Raw genomic sequence first — 20356 nt, forward strand, 5'->3', positions numbered from 1 at the left:
GGCCGATGCCGGCCAAACACTAAACCCCGCCAGTAAACGCCTGCAGCTTTGTAAACAGGTCAACCCGAATGCTCATTGCGAGGTAGTGGAGCCGCTCAGTGTTACGACGCTTATCATAGTTGTGAGGACTTCTGTGTAAGAAGGAGGAAAAAGGAGTGCATGTCTGATTGCACGAAATACAGCAAGAATCGGGAAGTGGGTCCAGAAGGTTGAAAGCGGAGATCGCACAAGTGACAACGCCGCGGCCCGCATTGTTCAGCTCTAGGCGGCGGAGCTAAAGGCAACGGGCCCGTCTGTTGGATGAAAACTGTGGGCCTCACAATAACTATGACGCTTAACGATTGGTCGGCACTAGTGGATCCCATTCCTGCACGCTCGTAGCCATCCATTCCTCGCACGGCACGTCACTCCATCTCGAGACTCTTCCCCGGACACATAACTAGGGCCTCGCTCTCCTCCCCATTCTCATCGCCATGGCCCACACTCAAGCTCAAACAGCGGCCCAAAGGGCGCTCCCATCACCGGCATCAAATTATCAAGGTACTTGTTCTTCGCAGCGCTTGAACTTTGATGTCCCACCGCTTTCCGAGGCGACCGAGCTTTCCCAGGATTTGGGGAACTTGATGCAGTCAGATGCCAGCTGCGCTTCTCTGCCTGACGAGCGGGGCAGCCAGTCGAGCAATGCCGGGCAGCAGGCGGTCACTCCAGGTACCTCATTCAGTGAGCCGAAGAGGAGGAAAGGATAAGGCCCGGAAGGGCGGTAATGTGTTGGCGGGTAGATAGCATAAGATTCAATTGACCGTCATCTTCACCTTGGCTACTTCGCTTCTTGCCTTCCATCATTCATAAACCAAGTCACTGTCCTGGCCAGGTGATTTGAGTGATCACCCTAAATGTTCGGGTACCTTCGTTATGGCGGTCCCCCAGTAGACACTTTTACGGTAGTTTTACATGTAACCGAATAGAGGCCTTCAGATTGCACTATACAGCAAGAATTAAGATGAGCCTAGCTACTCCATTCCGACACAGTAGCCAAGGACGACAGCGTGTCAGGGTGCTCAGGCCCAAGGACTCGCTGCCGAGCCTCAACACAGTCTTGCATCAATGCTAGGGCATCTTCATGTCGACCTTGACTATTCCACGTGAAAGCAAGGTTGTTCATGCTGGTCAGCGTCGAGGGATGATCGGCCCCAAGCTTCGCCTTGCGAGTCTCCATCACCTGCACATCCAGCTTCTCGGCCTCCTCCCACCGGCCTTGGTTCCTATACGTCGACGCCAGGTTGGCCATGCTCGTCAGCGTCGAGGGATGATCGGCCCCAAGCTTCGCCTTGCGAGTCTCCATCACCTGCACATCCAGCTTCTCGGCCTCCCCCCACCGGCCTTGGTTCCAAAGCGTCGACGCCAGGTTGGCCATGCTCGTCAGCGTCGAGGGATGATCGGCCCCAAGCTTCGCCTTGCTCGTCTCCATCACCTGCACAAACAGCTTCTCAGCCTCCTTCCATAGTCCTTTATCCCCAAGCACTTCTGCACATAGCGACGTGCTAGCTAATGTTCGCTCGTCTTCTCTTCCCAGTATTTCCTTGCGGCTTCTCCTCGATTTACGAGCCATTTGCTCTGCCACATCATATCTACCCTGCAATTCTGCATACCATCCACCATTGTATAACAGCGTTGCCCATGCCTCCTCCAGTTTGCTCTCCACTGGTCGGTAGTCTACGGCCCTCTCAACGTGTGGAAAGAGACGCTGACACGTCGCCCAGTTACTGTAGTCTCCGGGTGGGAACAGCGCGGCTATCCGTGACACAAACTGATGCTTAAATTCCTTCTCCCTCCCACAGGCCTCCAGCCACGTCCTCGTCGACAGCTGTACGAGGCCGTGCATCTCGAACGTGTCTCCGCTCTCGCTTACAGTTACGAGACAAAAGTTTGTTAGCATTGCTATATTGTCTTCGAATCCGTTGTCCGTCTCGTCGTTGTTTATCTCGTCATCGCTACTATTGGATTCCAAATCGTGCTGTACGTCGGATCTCCTCTCCTGTATTGCCCCGTCCATGTGAGGCGGCCTTAGCAATGACTCCGGAATGCCTTGTCGGTCGAAGAAGCTCATGAGTGAGAGCAGATCTGCCGCCGAAGCTCTCTTAGAGCGGATATGTTCGAAGGATATCTGCCAGGTCGTAAGGATCGCACTCGAAGCCCCTCCCTCTCGCCGAAACTCGCCCTCGTCATGACCTAGAAGCCAGGCTCTCTTGCTTTCCCCCCTGCGGAACTCGGCCAAATACTTTTCGACCGAGCTCCGTGGCGACCTTCTCTGAATGTAGGCCGCCGCCTGGCTGATAGCTAGTGGAACGTATTCTAGCGCCCGTACAAGCTCCTCTGCTGAATCCTTGTCCGAGAGCAAGCTCAATTTCCTCTCTAGGAGCAATAGAGCATCACTCTGCGCCATTGGCCCGATCTTGATTGTATTCTTGTACCCCCCTACTAGCCTATAAGCTAGATCCTTATCGCGTGTTGTGACGAGAAGAGACCCGTTTGGGCTCTGCGGAAGATAGGTAGCTAGCGGACGTCGTTTAGGGTTACTGCCAGCGCCGAAGAACACGTCGACGTCGTCGGCGCTGTCGAAGATTACGATCCATCGGCGGTTTCGCTCGTTCGACAGCCAGCTATACACAAGCTGTGGTACATCGGCCTTCGGCTGCCTCCGGCCTGGTAGCTTCACGGCATCGGCGATCGCCTTCAACCCTTCCTCGACGCGTGCTTGTGTGCCGGCATGGACCCAGAATACCCATCTGTCAGGCTCCTTCGCCGCTGTTCGGTGCGCGTATTCGATAGCCAGTTGCGACTTGCCCACGCCACCGAGGCCCACTAGGGCCACACGGCCGGCCGGCTCCGAACATCGTTGGTCGATCTGGTCGAGAATGTCTCCACGGTCGACAAAATCAGGGTCGCGGGAGAAAGGAATGGTCGCGAACGGCGGCGGCGGCGTTTCGAGTCGCTCTAAGGACGTCAGCGGGGTGTCCCTCGGCTCGAGCGGTGCTAATCTTACCCGGCGGCAGGTGGAAGTTGATCGGTGCGTAGCTCTGCCCCACCTGGAGACCCTGGTTCAGCGGTCCAAAAGATGCGGATGGAATTTGCGCCATTGCTGGTGTGAGGGTTACTCCTCTAAAAAATGTCATTTGGGCCATTGGCTTGTAGTTGGGAGGGAGCCGCCAGCCATCTCGCGCCTGACAAGGTAACAACACAGAAAGCCCCATGGTCCATCACAGCCTCGAGAAAATATAGGGCTCTAGTTTCTTTTCCTTTTTTTGTCCCAGATAGCAGGAGAATAATTTCCGGCACTCCAATAAACCCGATCCATTGGTTATCAAACATAGCATCCGCTACCTTCGAGACAAAACGCCTAGACAAAACGATCATCCTCGAGTGCCTCACTATGTCACCTCAGTCAAGACGTTCCTTCAAAGCTACGATACGCTCGTGGTTCCAGACGCGTTCCAAGCGACACGGAAATGCGGAGGATAGGGAAGGTTCTAAGGACCAAGGGCAGTCTTGCCCTGCACAGCACATCCCCGTCACTACCTCTATGTCTACCCTCCCCCTCCCGTCTGCTCTGGCTACTGGTTCTACCGATGTAGAGACGTCCACCTCACGACTCCCAGTCACTCCGGCTACCGGTTCTATCAATATGGAGACGTCCACCCTACAGCCCCTAGCCGCTTCGGCTACTGGTTCCACCGATAGAGAGACGTCCGCCAGCGTGGATAACACGAAGCAGGTGAAAGTAGGTTTACTTCTTTTCCCCCTACGACATTTCAGAATGACGCTAACACCTATAAAGAATCTATATTATAACTTTCCCATATCACGTAGCCTATTCGCTTGCTTCAACTATTACCGTCCGAAAACGAGAACGCCGCAATACACTGTCAGCTCTTCTGCACCGCATTGGACGCAAAAGGCACTCGTCCGTACGAGGCCTTATCCTACGTGTGGGGCTCCGAGGACAAGCCTTGTTCCATCTCTATAAACGGGTACGACTTGGCCGTCGGAAAAAACCTTTACGCAGCGCTGTTACATCTTCGAGATCACTCCATTGAACGAACTATATGGATAGATGCCATTTGCATTAACCAAAAAGACCTAGAAGAAAGAGGACACCAAGTTCAATCTATGGCGAAAATCTACGCTAAAGCAAGTCGCGTAATTGTTTGGCTTGGAGAGGAGGCAGCCGGTAGCAACCAAGCGCTGGAAGAAATACGCATCGTAGCCGAGCGCGACCAAACGCTTGAAGAAATACGCATCGCAGCCGAGCTGTCTACAAGACGATCAGACAATAAAGCGGAAATCCTTACACTGCTTCAACGACCGTGGTTTCAGCGCATCTGGGTAAGGGAACCGATGTCAAAGTATTATGACTAAGGAAACTGACAGATTGATGTAGGTGCTTCAGGAAGTTGCCGCGGCTCGCCATATCCTAATTAAGTGTGGTTCTGCTGAGATTGACGGATTTGCATTCTGTTCAGGCTTAAATGTATTGAACCTGTTCAATGAACTCCCCGCAGACTTGCGAGCTCGAATCCTTTCGGTAACCTACCTTATAAGGGGCGCAATCTTCCGGCCCAAATACGCGACCAGTCAGTTAGACAACTTTTCTCTTAACATACGCCCTCTGGGTAATCTGATAGAGATGTACCACACCCGCGAAGCTACGGATCGTCGCGATAAAGTATATGCCTTACTCGGTATGAGCTCTGATAATCCAACCGCAGCAGGATTATTCGCCGACTACAAGATTCAGTGGGCACAACTCTTCAACAAACTCATCCACTTCCTCTTATCTGAATTGGTCTCTGTAGTAGGCCTTTCGGACGATAAGGAGATTGCCTGCATTGAGGGCAAGGGCTGCATTCTTGGCGAAGTGTCCTCGGTCAAGAGAAATGCTACTTGGGAAGACGGACAAGATGTGGCCATTACTTGGAGTAATGCCCCTAGCTATATTTGCGTGAAGGAAGCATGGGGTTCTTGCTGGACCCTCCCGACCACGGTAAAATCCGTCCAAAAAGGAGATGTTATCTGCCTTCTTCAAGGAGCGTCGAGCCCCACGATCCTCAGGCCATACAACGATCATTGGGCGGTTATAATGATTGCAGTTTTCCCAGCAGGCGATTCACAAATCACCACCGGAGATATCAAGTGGTCAGAACTTTTACAATCAATAACAGTCTTTCCACACAATTTTCTACTTATCTGGGATTGGGATATAAATCCAGACAGGCAGCAAGATAAAAACAACCATGACTACTTTGCAAGCATTCCAGTACCAAAGCATTCAAAGACAGGGTTGGAAAGTTGTCTAAATGTGGCGACTAGGATACGGAATGTCAGATTGGCGTTACAAGAGGTGAAACAGTATGGAGTTGCAGTGAAGAATCTTCGGGAAGAAACGGCGGTTCTTGAGAGGGCATTGAGGAGCATGAGCAACCTAAAAAAGACTTGCTTAGGTCCCGAGGATTCAGAAAAGGAAGATGCAAAAGAAACAATGATAAATCAACTTATTGAGGACAAGGGCCAATGGACGCTTCTATGCTTGGCGGCAGGAAACGGGCATGAGACGGTCGTAAAATTACTTCTCGACACCGGCAAGGTCAACTTGCATAGGGAGGAGCTACGAACGGCACGGTGGCTTGCGGAGCAAAAAGGCTATAAAGCGATCGTTAAGATGCTTCTCGATCCTAACAAGGTCGATGGAGATAGGACAGATAGAGATGGATTAACGGCGACGCTGTATCAAGCGGCGATAACTGGGCATGAGGTAGTCGTTCAGCTGCTTCTCGATACTGGCAAGGTTGATGCAGGTGCTAAGGATGAGAATGGGTGGACAGCGCTGCATAGGGCGGCGAAGAATGGGTATGAGGCGGTTGTTAAACTGCTTCTCGATACTGGCAAGGTTGACGCAGATCCTAAGGGCCGGCTTGGATGGACAGCACTGCATATGGCGGCAGAGAATGGGCATGAGGCGGTTGTTAAGCTGCTTCTCGATACTGGCAAGGTTGACGCAGATCCTAAGGGCCGGCTTGGATGGACAGCACTGCATATGGCGGTAGAGAATGGGCATGAGGCGGTTGTTAAGTTGCTTCTCGATACTGGCAAGGTTGACGTAGGTGCTCAAGACCGGTATGAACGGACAGCGCTGCATAGGGTGGCAAAGAATGGGCATGAGGCGGTTGTTAAGCTACTTCTCGATACCGGCAAAGTTGACGCAGATCTTAAGGATAGGGATGGACGGACAGCGCTGCATATGGCAGCAGTGGATGGGCATGAGGCGGTTGTTAAGTTGCTTCTCGATACTGGCAAGGTTGACGCAAATGCTCAGGACCGGTATGGACAGACAGCGCTGCATATGGCAGCAAAGAATGGGCATGAGGCGGTTGTTAAGCTGCTTCTCGATACTAGCAAGGTTGACGCAGGTGCTCAGGACCGGTACGGACGGACAGCGCTGCATATAGCGGCAGAGAATGGGCATGAGGCGGTTGTTAAGCTACTCAGCCTTGCATCCTAAGAGGCAGGCTTGGAGGACAACTCCACCTCGAGTCTGTGACGATATGGATCCCGCAACCCTCACAGATTAGATAAGGAAGGCGGTAGAGACTGGCAGAATCTGGGCTCATCCCATATAAGGATGCACTCTAGAACCCAGCTCTCAATCTCTCCCTCTTTTCTTCTTTAGCTTTAGTTATTTATTCATTTTGTACCCAACTACGCGATACGGAACTACGTGAGCTGGTGCATCGTAACAGAGTCAGCCTTTCACAATCTTTCCTCCTGTAAGAATTGATCTTGGTTTACTCCCTAATCTTTATTATTTACTCCCTATTGCTTCCTATCGTATTGGGAGTTCCCCTAGTCGTCGTACATCTCAACAGCAACGCTGGAAGGTCCGTAATAGCAATATCACGTAGAATATATTCGTAGTAGTCAAAAGTGATAGAACCTTCTCATATATTCTGGCAGGCGCGGAGGGTTCTAGTAATAATGCCTCGCTTTGTGCTCAAGCTTCCCGTCGATCTTTTCGGGTCCCAAATGGTCGATATTATGTCGTGGATGCGGGGTATGACGTGCGGCAGGGAATCGTGGATTTGCAAGACTGGCGGAATGAAGAAAGGAGCCCTCGCCGTGCGAGGAGCCCGCCTTGAAGAAGTACCAAATTGAAGAAATTACGGAAGTTGACTCTTCCCTTTCAGAATCTTTTGTCAATGACAATCTTCTCCGAGTTAGTCATACCGCAGACGTTGAGTGTCTTTCTCCTTTGGAATCTTCTTACGCTAGTACAATTCGGAACGGTTCTCAGACACTTAGACACGCTCAATCTTTCAGCAATAGATAGCGAGGTCCAATTGCGATGGAGAGCCTCTTTCGGGAATTCTAGCCACGGCTATAATCGAAACTATCTCAACGGAATGACACGCCGCCCGGCCCTTCCACGCTCCTGGGCAAAACTTCCTCTCAGTGCTCGGCGGTGCTGTGACTGGTCGGTTAGAATGCATTATACGATGGTTACCTGCATTTAGGTTCTATTTGTTGGGACCATCCCAAGTTATTTACCCCTGGCACTTAACAGGTCATACAATCGTAGGCCTTAGGCTTGGCACCCTTGTCGCTAAATTCTTTGCTTCCCTCTTTTCATCTTAACACCATCTCTACATCTTCCCACTACATACAACCATCGTCCTTTCTTCCGTTCTTAATTCTAGCTGCTTCAAAATGGAGGCGCTTAAGAGCGAAATTGCATTATTCGAACTCCAAATCCAACACCTTTGCAAATTTACTGAAACCAATTTGCAACAATCCACCCCCTCTTCTTCCTCCACTCAAACCGACGTCATCTCTAGCGCCATCCAACAAGTTCTTGAGGTATTGAATCGTATCGACAACAAGCTCAACGAATTAACAACCACATCCTCAACATCCTCAATATACCTACCATCGATACGATACTTAACCAATACCACCGGTCCTCATCCTATCCCAAATCTTGACAAGATCGGACATCATACCTTTAAGCCATTAACTAAAGACGACCTCGGACTCAATCTCATTGCCAACCTTCACAAACTCGAAACAGATCCCCATTTCCGTGGGAAAGTCTGCGTGTCCATCGCAGACTTAGGTATTGATTGGAAAGATCTTGTGTCACAGGATTACCTATGACTGTGCCTGGCACATGCACGGCTCCCGCCATGGGACCACTCGTGCATCCGTGTCAGTAGGTCTGGTGTGGCTCGGGCTCTGGCTGTGGCTCACTCCTACCCTATATTACCAGACCGTACACACTCCCCCTCCCCTTACTCTCCTCATACAACTACGCATATCCAACCTACCTCCTACCTTTTCGCCTTGTCCTGTGATAGCAAAGGATATTCTTCGCGTGCAGACGGCTGGCTGGGACAGCCTCCTCCTCCCTTTCACAACATCCTTCTTTTTTACTATGACTTCCAGTATGGCTTTACTTTGTTGATCCTGACCGTACTAAAGTCTTATTTCTTTTATACCCATGCCATCAACCTTCGCGCGACACTCTATATCCGTCGGGAATTATAATTTTAATTAATTTTAGAAGTCAATACGACTGTACGCTCCCTTACCTTTAGAGTATCTTTATTTAGGGAGTAAACAATAAAGATTTGGGAGTAAACCAAGATCAATTCTTGTAGGAGGAAAGATCGTAAAAGGCTGACTCGATGTTACGAACTTAAGCGACACGGACGGTGTAACCCTCAGAATCAGGGTTAGACCAGAAGGGCGCAGGAGCATACTCGCTGCATGCACAGGCTTACTAGTAAGCCGGTGCTCACGGTGAGCCAACACCATGAGTGAGCCAACATCGCAAGCAAGTAGACACTTGAGGCATGAGAAGTCTAGATAGGCACGCAGAGTATAAAGGGACGACTGGAGAACTCAGATTGTCAGATAGTTCGACAGTAGTCAATTGATCATTATTACCGAGACTAGTATAACGCTACCATACTTGTTGTGAACCCTTTGGCTTCACCGAACGTCTTCTGATAGTGTCAACCTTCAGCGATCCTACTTGGGCAGATCAGACTGCCGTTCGTCACACTCGAGGTGGAGTTGTCCTTCAAGCCTGCCTCTTAGAATGCAAGGCTGAGTAGCTTAACAACCGCCTCATGCCCATTCTCTGCCGCCATATGCAGCGCTGTCCGTCCATCCCAGCCCTTAGGATCTGCGTTAACCTTGCCAATATCGAGAAGCAGCTTAACAACCGCCTCATGCCCATTCTTCGCCGCCATATGCAGCGCTGTCCGTCCATCCCAGCCCTTATGATCTGCGTTAACCTTGCCAGTATCGAGAAGCAGCTTAACAACCGCCTGATGCCCATTCTCTGCCGCTATATACAGCGCTGTCTGTCCATCCTCATCCTTAAGATCTACGTTAACCTTGCCAACATCGAGAAGCAGCTTAACAACTGCCTCATGCCCATTCTTCGCCGCCATATGCAGTGCTGTTCGTCCATCCCAGCCCTTAGGATCTACGTTAACCTTGCCAGTATCGAGAAGCAGCTTAACAACCGCCTCATGCCCATTCCCTGCCGCCATATGCAGCGCTGTCTGTCCATCCCTATCCCTTGGATCTGCGTCAACCTTACCAGTAGCGAGAAGCAGTTTAACAACCGCCTCATGCCCATTCTCTGCCGCCATATACAGCGCTGTCTGTCCATACTGGTCCTGAGCATCTGCGTCAACTTTGGCAGTATCGAGAAGCAGTTTAACAACCGCCTCATGCCCATTCTCTGCCGCCATATGCAGCGCTGTCCACCCATTCTCATCCTTAGCACCTGCATCAACCTTGCCAGTATCGAGAAGCAGCTGAACGACTACCTCATGCCCAGTTATCGCCGCTTGATACAGCGTCGCCGTTAATCCATCTCTATCTGTCCTATCTCCATCGACCTTGTTAGGATCGAGAAGCATCTTAACGATCGTTTTATAGCCTTTTTGCTCCGCAAGCCACCGTGCCGTTCGTAGCTCCTCCCTATGCAAGTTGACCTTGCCGGTGTCGAGAAGTAATTTTACGACCGTCTCATGCCCGTTTCCTGCCGCCAAGCATAGAAGCGTCCATTGGCCCTTGTCCTCAATAAGTTGATTTATCATTGTTTCTTTTGCATCTTCCTTTTCTGAATCCTCGGGACCTAAGCAAGTCTTTTTTAGGTTGCTCATGCTCCTCAATGCCCTCTCAAGAACCGCCGTTTCTTCCCGAAGATTCTTCACTGCAACTCCATACTGTTTCACCTCTTGTAACGCCAATCTGACATTCCGTATCCTAGTCGCCACATTTAGACAACTTTCCAACCCTGTCTTTGAATGCTTTGGTACTGGAATGCTTGCAAAGTAGTCATGGTTGTTTTTATCTTGCTGCCTGTCTGGATTTATATCCCAATCCCAGATAAGTAGAAAATTGTGTGGAAAGACTGTTATTGATTGTAAAAGTTCTGACCACTTGATATCTCCGGTGGTGATTTGTGAATCGCCTGCTGGGAAAACTGCAATCATTATAACCGCCCAATGATCGTTGTATGGCCTGAGGATCGTGGGGCTCGACGCTCCTTGAAGAAGGCAGATAACATCTCCTTTTTGGACGGATTTTACCGTGGTCGGGAGGGTCCAGCAAGAACCCCATGCTTCCTTCACGCAAATATAGCTAGGGGCATTACTCCAAGTAATGGCCACATCTTGTCCGTCTTCCCAAGTAGCATTTCTCTTGACCGAGGACACTTCGCCAAGAATGCAGCCCTTGCCCTCAATGCAGGCAATCTCCTTATCGTCCGAAAGGCCTACTACAGAGACCAATTCAGATAAGAGGAAGTGGATGAGTTTGTTGAAGAGTTGTGCCCACTGAATCTTGTAGTCGGCGAATAATCCTGCTGCGGTTGGATTATCAGAGCTCATACCGAGTAAGGCATATACTTTATCGCGACGATCCGTAGCTTCGCGGGTGTGGTACATCTCTATCAGATTACCCAGAGGGCGTATGTTAAGAGAAAAGTTGTCTAACTGACTGGTCGCGTATTTGGGCCGGAAGATTGCGCCCCTTATAAGGTAGGTTACCGAAAGGATTCGAGCTCGCAAGTCTGCGGGGAGTTCATTGAACAGGTTCAATACATTTAAGCCTGAACAGAATGCAAATCCGTCAATCTCAGCAGAACCACACTTAATTAGGATATGGCGAGCCGCGGCAACTTCCTGAAGCACCTACATCAATCTGTCAGTTTCCTTAGTCATAATACTTTGACATCGGTTCCCTTACCCAGATGCGCTGAAACCACGGTCGTTGAAGCAGTGTAAGGATTTCCGCTTTATTGTCTGATCGTCTTGTAGACAGCTCGGCTGCGATGCGTATTTCTTCAAGCGTTTGGTCGCGCTCGGCTGCGATGCGTATTTCTTCCAGCGCTTGGTCGCTACCGACTGCCTCCTCTCCAAGCCAAACAATTACGCGACTTGCTTTAGCGTAGATCTTCGCCAAGGATTGAACTAGGTGTCCTTTTTCTTCTGGGTCTTCTTGATTGATGCAAATGGCATCTATCCATATAGTTCGTTCAATGGAGTGATCTCGAAGATGTAACAGCGCTGCGTAAAGGTTTTTTCCGACGGCCAAGGCGTACCCGTTTATGAAGATGGAACAAGGCTCGGCGCCGGAGCCCCACACGTAGGATAAGGCCTCGTACGGACGAGTGCCTTTTGCGTCCAATGCGGTGCAGAAGAGCTCACAGCGTATTGCGGCGTCCTCATTTTCAGACGGCAATAGTTGAAGCAAGCGAATATGGCTACGTGATATGGGAAAGTTGTAATATGGATTCTTTATATGTGTTAGCGTCATTCTGAAATGTCGTAGGAGAAAAACAAGTAAACCTACTTTCACCTGCTTCGTGTTATCCACGCTGGCGGACATCTCTGTATCGGTAGAGCCGGTAGCTGGAGCGGCTGGGAGCCCGGAGGCAGGCATATGGGTAACGGTCATAGCAGTGGCGGCGGGGATTTGTTGCAGAGGTGGAGGGCGAGACTGAGTAGCTTTAGGGAACGAAGGTCTTGAGCAAGGCGACGTAGATGAGGCAGTCGAGGATGATTGTGTTGTCCTGGAGGCAGCGAATGCTATACAGTTGACGATCAATGGACTGAGTTTGTAAAAATGCTGAAGATTCCTCTATCCTGCCCCCAAGGACAAAATAAAAAGAAACTAGAGCACTATGTTTTCTCAAGGCTATGGTGGAGTATGAGGCGTCGTGTTGAGTCTGTTTCTGTTTCACCCTGTCAGGCGTAGGATGGCTGGCGGCTCCCTCCCAACTACACACTATTCTGGACCCAGGGGTTTCAGGGCGCCAATCAATAACTCGATTTGGGCGAGGGTTGTGGCTTTCTGTCACGGGGTCTACAGGGTTGGCAATAGTGTACCAGTAGCGGCCTGGTAGCTTGCACCACTTATGGGGCCGTGGCGCGGGTAGGGCTCAGCTTTTTAGCTTTTCCCAAATGTCACAAGCGACGTGATCACGAGAGACAAAGCTGAACACGTTGATTTCAGGTCTACAGTAGAATCACAAGATAAAGAAGAAAAAGAGGGAAACGTGCAAAGGCGCGCCTGGCGCCCAGGGTTTTCAACTCAGGGCCCAGATGGCCGGTGCACGCGGCACGACATCACGTGCACGTCCCGCCATGCCGGGACCCATCCGCCAGTGCCGTGACACCGAACATCGTTCGTTATACGGCGTTATGGTTTCCAACCCTCCTCTGATCTTAACCCTCCAAGGTCCAGTCACCTTCCTCCATGTCGGAGTTAAGGTCGAGATCATCATCCTCCTCCTCGCTGCTCATCCGATCAAGTTCATTTTGCAACAATTCCATAAGCTTCTCCTGAGTGTTCTCGAGGACCTTTGCCATGATCTAGTGATAGTAAGTTTCCAGTCCCTCATCTAACTTTTTGCTGCTCGTTTGCTTACCTTGTCTCTGAGCAGATTCTTGGCCTTCATGCAGTCGCAACAATGCTCGATCGCATAATCTTTCATCGCTTTGGCCATTTGCGGAGAGAGTTCACAGCCGGGGTGGGCGGGGATAGGAGGTGGGATAAGGACGGTTCCGTCCGGTCCGGTTATGGTGCGCGTGGATGTGCCCGGGATGCCCGTAACCGTGGTTATGGTGAGGCCTATGGCTCCCGTGCCCGTGGTCTCTGTAATAATCTGGGATTGCTGGGCTGGCGCTTCAGGTGTAACCGTGACAGTGGAAGGGGCAGTTGCAGGAATGGGAGATCTTTTGTCCGCACCTGTCACACGGACATTGCCCACAGTCCAGGGGTTAGGGTCGCAAGGCTCAGCAGAGCCTCAACGCCTGGCATTAGCCTCGAGATGCCCGGTGGCATCCGGCCGCAACACTCACCTCGGTCGAACCCTCGGCCGGACCCGCGGCCGGACCTTCGGCCACTGGCACGGCTTACCCGAACCCCCGCAACGCCACCAGGCTAAACGAGCCAATCCCAGAACTGCTGACGGCGCTAAACATCATCACAAAGCCACCTCATCATCACAGGAGCAATCACGGCCAACCAAGCAGAAGCAGAGCGCCCGGGCAAAGGCCGGCGCCAGAAGGAAGAAGGAGAATGGATGAAGGCATTCAGAAAGATCCACAGGTATACAGGTCGCTAGATAGATGCCTTGGAGCCTCAGGCGACAAGGACCGGTACGTACCCCAGTACGTACCGTTTCCCTTTGGCATAAGAAGGCCTTGAAGCCCAGCCTTCCCCTGGAGGTTGAGAGGATCAACAAGGCCTTCGAGACCAAAGTAGTTTATCAGCTGAATTGAACTACTGTTCCAAGCCCAGAATACTGCCCTTGTCACAGCACCCGTGTCCGCTAAGGAGAGCCTGGCGTAGTATTGAGCCAGAAAGTCCTTTTCGGATTGCGGATGAGACAGGTAAACGGGGTTAGTATGATCCATTGAGGCTGGTGCTGAATTCAGTTCTCTTGGATGTCGTGTATATGGCTTCATTTCCAAAATGTCAAAGAATCTCTCGACTATACCTATGTGATCCGGATTGAGTTCGGGTCCAAAAGTCGGAAGAGGAGAACGAGTGTACGTGGAGTGGTGTGATGTCCGTTCCTATGAGGGTCTTGAAGAGTTGACAACTGGCATGTCCAAGTCTGATGATACAAGGATAGGATGTGAATGCGAGAATAAGGCAGCTGAAAATCGGGGGATGTCCTGAACTTTTATCTTGGAACACAATCCGTGAAGAAACTCTCTTCACCTATCGCTCCATGTTGGATGAAGTACGACGTCTTCGACTATAGTGGATTGGTATCTAAAAAGCCCTTTCGGTTATCCATACCGTGCCACTGCTATCATCTGCGGTGGTTGTCATGCAGACGCTCGCAGATATTAGATGGTTGCGCTGTCGGGAGAGACATGAAGAACAAGTTGCATTGGCGTCGACACAATTTGGGATATGGATCTGACGACAAGCATCCCGCTGCCTTGTCTGGATGATCTGGGTTTCTCTTTCCTTTCTTTTTCATTCCGAAGACACCTTCTCCGGCGACTCACCATCCTTGACAATCACCCGTAACCATCTCGGGGAAGGCTCTCGATTTGGAACGCTGATTGGCCTCAAACTGGTCCCTTGCTTCCCCTGCCTTCAACCCCCTATCTTCTTCCTCCCTCTTCCTCCCTCTTCCTCCCTCTTCCTCCCTCTTCCTCCCTCTTCCTCCCTCTTCCTCCCTCTTCCTCCCTCTTCCTCTACCTTGCTCTTCCTCTAACTTGCTCTTCCTCTCTCTATCTTCCCTCATCTATTATCATGGCACTTCGTCAGCTGGCCTGTATGTACAAACTGCGGGATCGAATCAATCAACTGGATTCAATCCCAACCAGGTACCGCAGCCTATTGGAGCATCGTCTGGTTATTGCGTGCAGTGAATTCAAGCGCCAGGATACGAGAGACTGACAGCCTCGCAACGTCATTCGGCGTTGGTCTCGACTACTCCTTCTCCTCATTTTTACTGCCAATTCTCGCCAAAGCCAGACAATGGCGGCTAATCAAAAGCTTATTTCACTGCCTGAGAAAGGCGCAACACATTCTCTTCTCTCTCGTTGGATTGGCGACGTCCTGTAAATCAAGCCTAATGTCAGTGTGCCACATTAATGTTTCGTCTTTCAAGGATCAAATGCAGCTTTGATGCTGCAATGGAGGACATGCCAAAAAGGCAACCAGAGGGTTCACTTCGGGTAGCGTTTGTTTTGATATCAAGGCTTCCAGCCTCGCTTCGAGCCAAGCCCCATGCAAGTATGCCAGGGGGCGGGGGTGCTGACACGGGCCCCCGCCCAGGCTTAAAGCCATCCCACCCTAGCTGCCGGCTTCTGATCCTAGAGCTGTGATTGCCTTGTCGCTCTCAACGCCGCCGTCACCTTGTTCCGCAGCCCTGGCATGCAGCTCTCTTAGCCAATCGACTCGTCTACTGACCGAGTGCAATCTAGCCACAGTGTCGGGACGGTCAACTTTTCTCGTAATCTGCCCAATTATATTCATCTTTTTAGCGCCGCCTCCCCACTTACCGTCTTACCTCCGTCCGAACGATATGGATATGGGAGCTGGTGGTTCAGTTTTTTGACCCTAACACGTGATGAAAAGACCCGTTTCCTGTCCTTCCCGCTCCCATAGATAAGCCGACATATCGGAAGCATGTCTATGGGAGGAGGTTTTTACAGGGGTTTGGATGACTCAGCCAAAAACGCCGCCGCCGTTTCTTGCAACCGTTTTCTATTGCCTTCGCCGTCGAGTGCACCGTTCCACTTACGCCAAGCCCAGCTGAGTGGGCTAGGCATACACTACACAAGGTGCTTACCCCTGCTATTTACTCATGACACCTACTTAGAGGAGTGGTTGGCTTTTGGGAGGTGTGGTTGGCTTTAGTGAATACTTTTCTCCGTATATATACCCTTTAGGCGAGTTAGAATGGTTTCAAGATATAAATTTTGTCTTTATTCTCGGATTCCTGATTAAACTAAATAAGCAAATTTCTATCCTATTCTAATTATATTTATTATATATTTATTCTTCCCAATTAATTCTACTATATAAATTACGGTCCCCACGTTATAAGGGTTGCGTTAGTTTTTATATAAAACCCTCCTTCCGAATTTTTTAATAGATTTCTCCTTTAAAATATATTAAGTTCGTAAACTATTATAATTTGAAAGGGTATTATTTGAATTTTATAGTACTAATCGTATTCTATCTATATACAATACGGAAGGGATGGACTACGAAAACCGCCGATACCGCCGATTATATCCGATGTTGAAGAACGGAAAAAAGAGTATTTACCAACGTCGTCGAATTTATAGTAATAATATATAAGCGTTGGCTTTATAAACAAACCAAAGCCTAGCGAGAATGCACGTAGTATTTATAAAATAAATATATATTTTATTATTTTACTATTTTCTTTAATATTACGTACTAATACTTTTTTAATTTATCATAAATATATTATAATTAATATAAAAAGAGGCTAATAAAATTTAGTTTAGTATATATCAAAATAAGAGAAAGTCTATTGCTATTTATAAGAGCTTTCTAGCCGACTATATATACTATATAATATATAGGCGTTTATATATAAACGGGACCGAAGAATAGAAATAAATACTAATAGTTTAATTAATAGTAATTATTATTATTATATAGATATCACGGACAAAGGGTAGAGTGTAGATGTAGATATGCGTAATTGCATGAAGGAGAAAGGGAACAGTCGTAAGCTGTGCGCAGAGGACTGGCCTTAAGTAGGGTCCCAGCCGCGTAAGGCTGGGAGGACTTAGCCAATTAGGCTGCAGCAGTCTCAGAAGCGGCTGCAGCCTACACAAGCATGTGAATGGCACATAGCGGTACGCCATGGCAACAATCACGTACGACAGTCACAGAGGTCTAACCCTGTGACAGGTAGCTACTTACGTTCCTAAAATATACTTAATTATTAATAAGAAATTTAGAATATAGAAGGAAGCGAACTATAATAGCGTTATTCCTATAGTCCTACTATAAATAATATAAGAAATTATAATTTATATTATTAATAAAAGTAGTAAGGTTATAGAAGAAGGGTTAATAACGTTAGTAGAATTATTTATAAATAATACTCAATATAAATTCGACTATTATTAGAATTAATAAACGGAAAAACTGAAAATAATAATCCTAGCGGAATATTAAGGATACCTGGCTTTTGTTAATAAATACTTTAAAAGACTATTGTTATAAGGACTATAGAGCTACAAAATTAAGTTTAAGGAAGGAGTTAAATTCAAATTCTATAAAGTATAATATATTAATGAAAAGTAAAACGCGGAATTGCGGAAGTATTTAAATGAAAATTTAAAACGAACATATATTCGGTAATTTATATTGCTAATAGTGTACCCTATCCTCGTCGTACCAAAAAAGGATAGAAAACTACGCCTTTATATTAATTATAAGCAATTAAATTAAAAGATTATAAGAAATAATTATCCCCTACCCTTAATTTTATATATTTAGAATTAATTAAGTGGAATATAATACTTTATATACTTTAATTTACTTATTATTTATACTTATATTTAAATTAAAGAAAGAGATAAATAGAAAATAGTATTTTATATATTCTACGGATATTACGAATATTTCGTTATACCATTCGGATTAATTAATATACTTATAATATTCTAATTTATTATTAATTATACAATCCGACCTTACTTCGATAAGTCCGCTATCTACTATCTAAATAATATCCTTATTTATTTTAAAATTCTCGTAGAATATAAAAAATACATAAAGGAAATATTAAATATATTATACCAATATAAATTCTCTATTAATATAGAGAAAAGTAAATTTTATATAAGAAAGATTGTATTTCTTTAGTATTTAATTTTAAAAAACGAAATTAGAATAGAATTAAATAAAATAGAAGCCGTACGGAACTAACTTATATTTAAAAACGCAACCGAAATCCGTAGGTTCCTAAAGTTTATTAACTTCTATTTTATATTTATACGTAATTATAAGAAGATTACTAAATGATTATATAAATTTATTAGAAAGGAAGCTGTTTTTATATAAGGAAAGGAGGAAGAGGAAGCTTTTAAGGCTATTTACAATATAATTACTATAAACTCTCGTACCAAAGCTTCTTAATTTAAATAAACCTTTTAAAATTAAAATTAATATATTACATTACGCTATTAAGAGACAATTGGGATAATGTAATAATTAAGGAAAATTATATCTCATAGCTTTCTTTTTAAAGAAGCTGGAAGGACCATATTACAATTACCCTATTTATAATAAAGAACCCCTAATTATTATCGAAGTATTCTAAGAATAGAAGCTATATTTTAGTACAATTATATATAAAATATAAATTTATACCGACTATAATAATCTCCGGTACTTTATAACTACGAAGGTACTTAAGGGCCATTAAATATAATAGGCCGAATTCTTATTAAAATTCAACTTTAAAATTAATTATAAAAAGGGATTAGAGAACGTTCGAATTAACGTACTTAACTGGAAAGCCGACTATATAAAGGATATAGTAAAAACTTTTATACTTTTATTCTAGGAATAATTTAATAGATTATTCGTATACCTCTTATATGAATAAATAAAGCATTATACCGTTTATCGAATTAAATTGCAAGATTTCGGTTATTAAATTATTATTACTACTCCTAAAGAGTAGTAACGGTAAGAGGATAGCCCGGAAGAAGGAATCGTCTTTTAGAATAATAAATTATAATATTATAATAAGGCCTATATTTAGTTAAAGTAACGTCAAACTCTTATCGTAAAAATTTATACGTTTAAAATAGGAGGATATATAGGTATCGCAAAAATTATAGTATAAATATAATAATACTACGACTTTCTAAGAATAAAAGCCGAAGTAGTTCGAATATTGTAAGTTTATAAACGCTATAGTAAGATTAAGGTTATAAAATATAAATTATATAGATTCTTCGAATCTTTAAAAATCGTAGAAAGGCCGTAGAGTTCGGTAATAATAAATTTTATTATTAAATTACTACTATTTATAAATACTACTATAGGAATTATATATAATAATATTTTAATAATAATAAATTAATTAATTAAGTAGAACTATTTCCTATTTTATAAAGAAATATAATTAGCGGGGCAATTTATAAATATAATCTATCAGAACGTTATTTTAGTATATAATTGTCACAGGGTTAGACCTCTGTGACTGTCGTACGTGATTGTTGCCATGGCGTACCGCTATGTGCTATTCACATGCTTGTGCAGGCTGCAGCCGCTTCTGAGACTGCTGCAGCCTGATTGGCCAAGTTCTTCCAGCCTTACGCGGCTGGGACCCTACTTAAGGCCAGTCCTCTGCGCACAGCTTGCGACTGTTCCCTTTCTCCTTCATGCAATTACGCATATCTACATCTACACTCTACCCTTTGCCCGTGATAATAATTGGCTGAAGGAATAGATTATAAATAGAGATATTAAATTTATATTAAAATTCTAATAAACGTTTATAATTAAATTTAATATTAAAAATAAATTTTCGATAGCTTATTACCTGTAAATAAACGGATAAATAAAAAGGATTAATTAAATTGTAGAATAGTATTTAAAGAATTATATTAATTTCGAGTAAAGTAATTAGGTAGAATTATTACCTACGGCGTAATTAGTATATAATACTTCCCCTATAAAAACTATAAAGGTTATACCTTTCTTTGTAAATTACGGATATAAAGTAAAGTTCGTAGAAAGACCGGATTCGAACGTTCTTAGGGCTATAGTCAAAGTTGGAAAATTATATATATTATACGAAAAGTTTAAAGTAGAATTAGAGTTCGTATAATAAAAAATAAATTAATATTATAATTAGAAAAGGTTTGAGAGATTTCGCTTTAAAAAGGGGAATAAAGTCCTTTTATTTATTAAGAATTTTGGGATAATTAAGAATTTTAGGATAAAGAAGCCTAATAAAAAACTCGATAATTAACGAGTAGGATCTTTTAAAATTAAGAAAAAGATTTTAGATATAGTATATTAATTAGATATTCCTAAAACTATAAAATTAAGATTATATTTATTCTACGTTTCGCTATTAGAGTTATTATTTAAAAACGTACGAATTAATATAGGAATTAGTATTGAAAATAAAGAAAAAGAATAAGATATAGAGCAAATCTTAAATTTAAGGATAGAAGAAGGAAAATTGGAGTACTTTATTAAATAGGAAGAATTTAGTCCCGAAGATGATACTTAGGAACCCGTC

The 20356-nt window shown here is 45.6% G+C and overlaps 7 protein-coding genes across 7 annotated transcripts; 3 read left to right on the forward strand and 4 right to left on the reverse strand.

Annotated features, from left to right (window-relative positions):
• Nucleotides 1-1006: 1006 nt before the first annotated feature.
• B0H65DRAFT_556988 (Tetratricopeptide repeat-domain-containing protein) lies at nucleotides 1007-3173 on the reverse strand (the record flags this gene model as incomplete). Its single annotated transcript, XM_062830073.1, is given in 10 exon segments — nucleotides 1007-1345; nucleotides 1472-1900; nucleotides 1910-2258; nucleotides 2268-2412; nucleotides 2434-2452; nucleotides 2480-2553; nucleotides 2563-2671; nucleotides 2681-2839; nucleotides 2849-2994; nucleotides 3044-3173. Coding segments are annotated over 10 exon segments (1899 nt in total).
• Nucleotides 3174-3870: 697 nt separating this feature from the next.
• B0H65DRAFT_398536 (heterokaryon incompatibility protein-domain-containing protein) lies at nucleotides 3871-5410 on the forward strand (the record flags this gene model as incomplete). The annotated part of the gene is made up of 2 exons (XM_062823775.1): nucleotides 3871-4383; nucleotides 4439-5410. Coding segments are annotated over 2 exons (1485 nt in total), but the record flags the coding sequence as incomplete, so codon positions are not given.
• A 497-nt stretch (nucleotides 5411-5907) lies between these two features.
• B0H65DRAFT_405247 (uncharacterized protein) lies at nucleotides 5908-6363 on the reverse strand (the record flags this gene model as incomplete). Its single annotated transcript, XM_062823804.1, is given in 2 exon segments — nucleotides 5908-6161; nucleotides 6180-6363. Coding segments are annotated over 2 exon segments (438 nt in total), but the record flags the coding sequence as incomplete, so codon positions are not given.
• A 14-nt stretch (nucleotides 6364-6377) lies between these two features.
• B0H65DRAFT_460823 (uncharacterized protein) lies at nucleotides 6378-6882 on the forward strand. Its single transcript, XM_062826560.1, has 2 exons — nucleotides 6378-6585; nucleotides 6794-6882. The coding sequence occupies exon 1, from the start codon at nucleotides 6398-6400 to the stop codon at nucleotides 6554-6556; it is 159 nt and encodes a 52-aa protein (XP_062682656.1). The 5' UTR covers nucleotides 6378-6397; the 3' UTR covers nucleotides 6557-6585; nucleotides 6794-6882.
• Nucleotides 6883-9819: 2937 nt separating this feature from the next.
• B0H65DRAFT_521716 (heterokaryon incompatibility protein-domain-containing protein) lies at nucleotides 9820-12344 on the reverse strand (the record flags this gene model as incomplete). Its single annotated transcript, XM_062828758.1, has 3 exons — nucleotides 11926-12344; nucleotides 11320-11868; nucleotides 9820-11264 (listed from the first exon to the last, which is right to left on the reverse strand). Coding segments are annotated over exons 1-3 (2097 nt in total), but the record flags the coding sequence as incomplete, so codon positions are not given.
• A 456-nt stretch (nucleotides 12345-12800) lies between these two features.
• B0H65DRAFT_441191 (uncharacterized protein) lies at nucleotides 12801-13994 on the reverse strand (the record flags this gene model as incomplete). Its single annotated transcript, XM_062825508.1, has 4 exons — nucleotides 12801-12947; nucleotides 13004-13380; nucleotides 13495-13551; nucleotides 13757-13994. 4 exons carry the CDS (start codon nucleotides 13992-13994, stop codon nucleotides 12801-12803), a joined length of 819 nt encoding a protein of 272 aa, XP_062682658.1.
• A 1526-nt stretch (nucleotides 13995-15520) lies between these two features.
• On the forward strand, nucleotides 15521-15908 carry B0H65DRAFT_460851 (uncharacterized protein; the record flags this gene model as incomplete). The annotated part of the gene is made up of 1 exon (XM_062826561.1): nucleotides 15521-15908. A coding segment is annotated over exon 1 (170 nt), but the record flags the coding sequence as incomplete, so codon positions are not given.
• Between the last annotated feature and the right edge of the window lie 4448 nt (nucleotides 15909-20356).

Source organism: Neurospora tetraspora, assembly GCF_033439725.1.
Source record: "Neurospora tetraspora strain CBS 560.94 chromosome Unknown B0H65scaffold_3, whole genome shotgun sequence".
NCBI classification, from domain to species: domain Eukaryota; kingdom Fungi; phylum Ascomycota; class Sordariomycetes; order Sordariales; family Sordariaceae; genus Neurospora; species Neurospora tetraspora.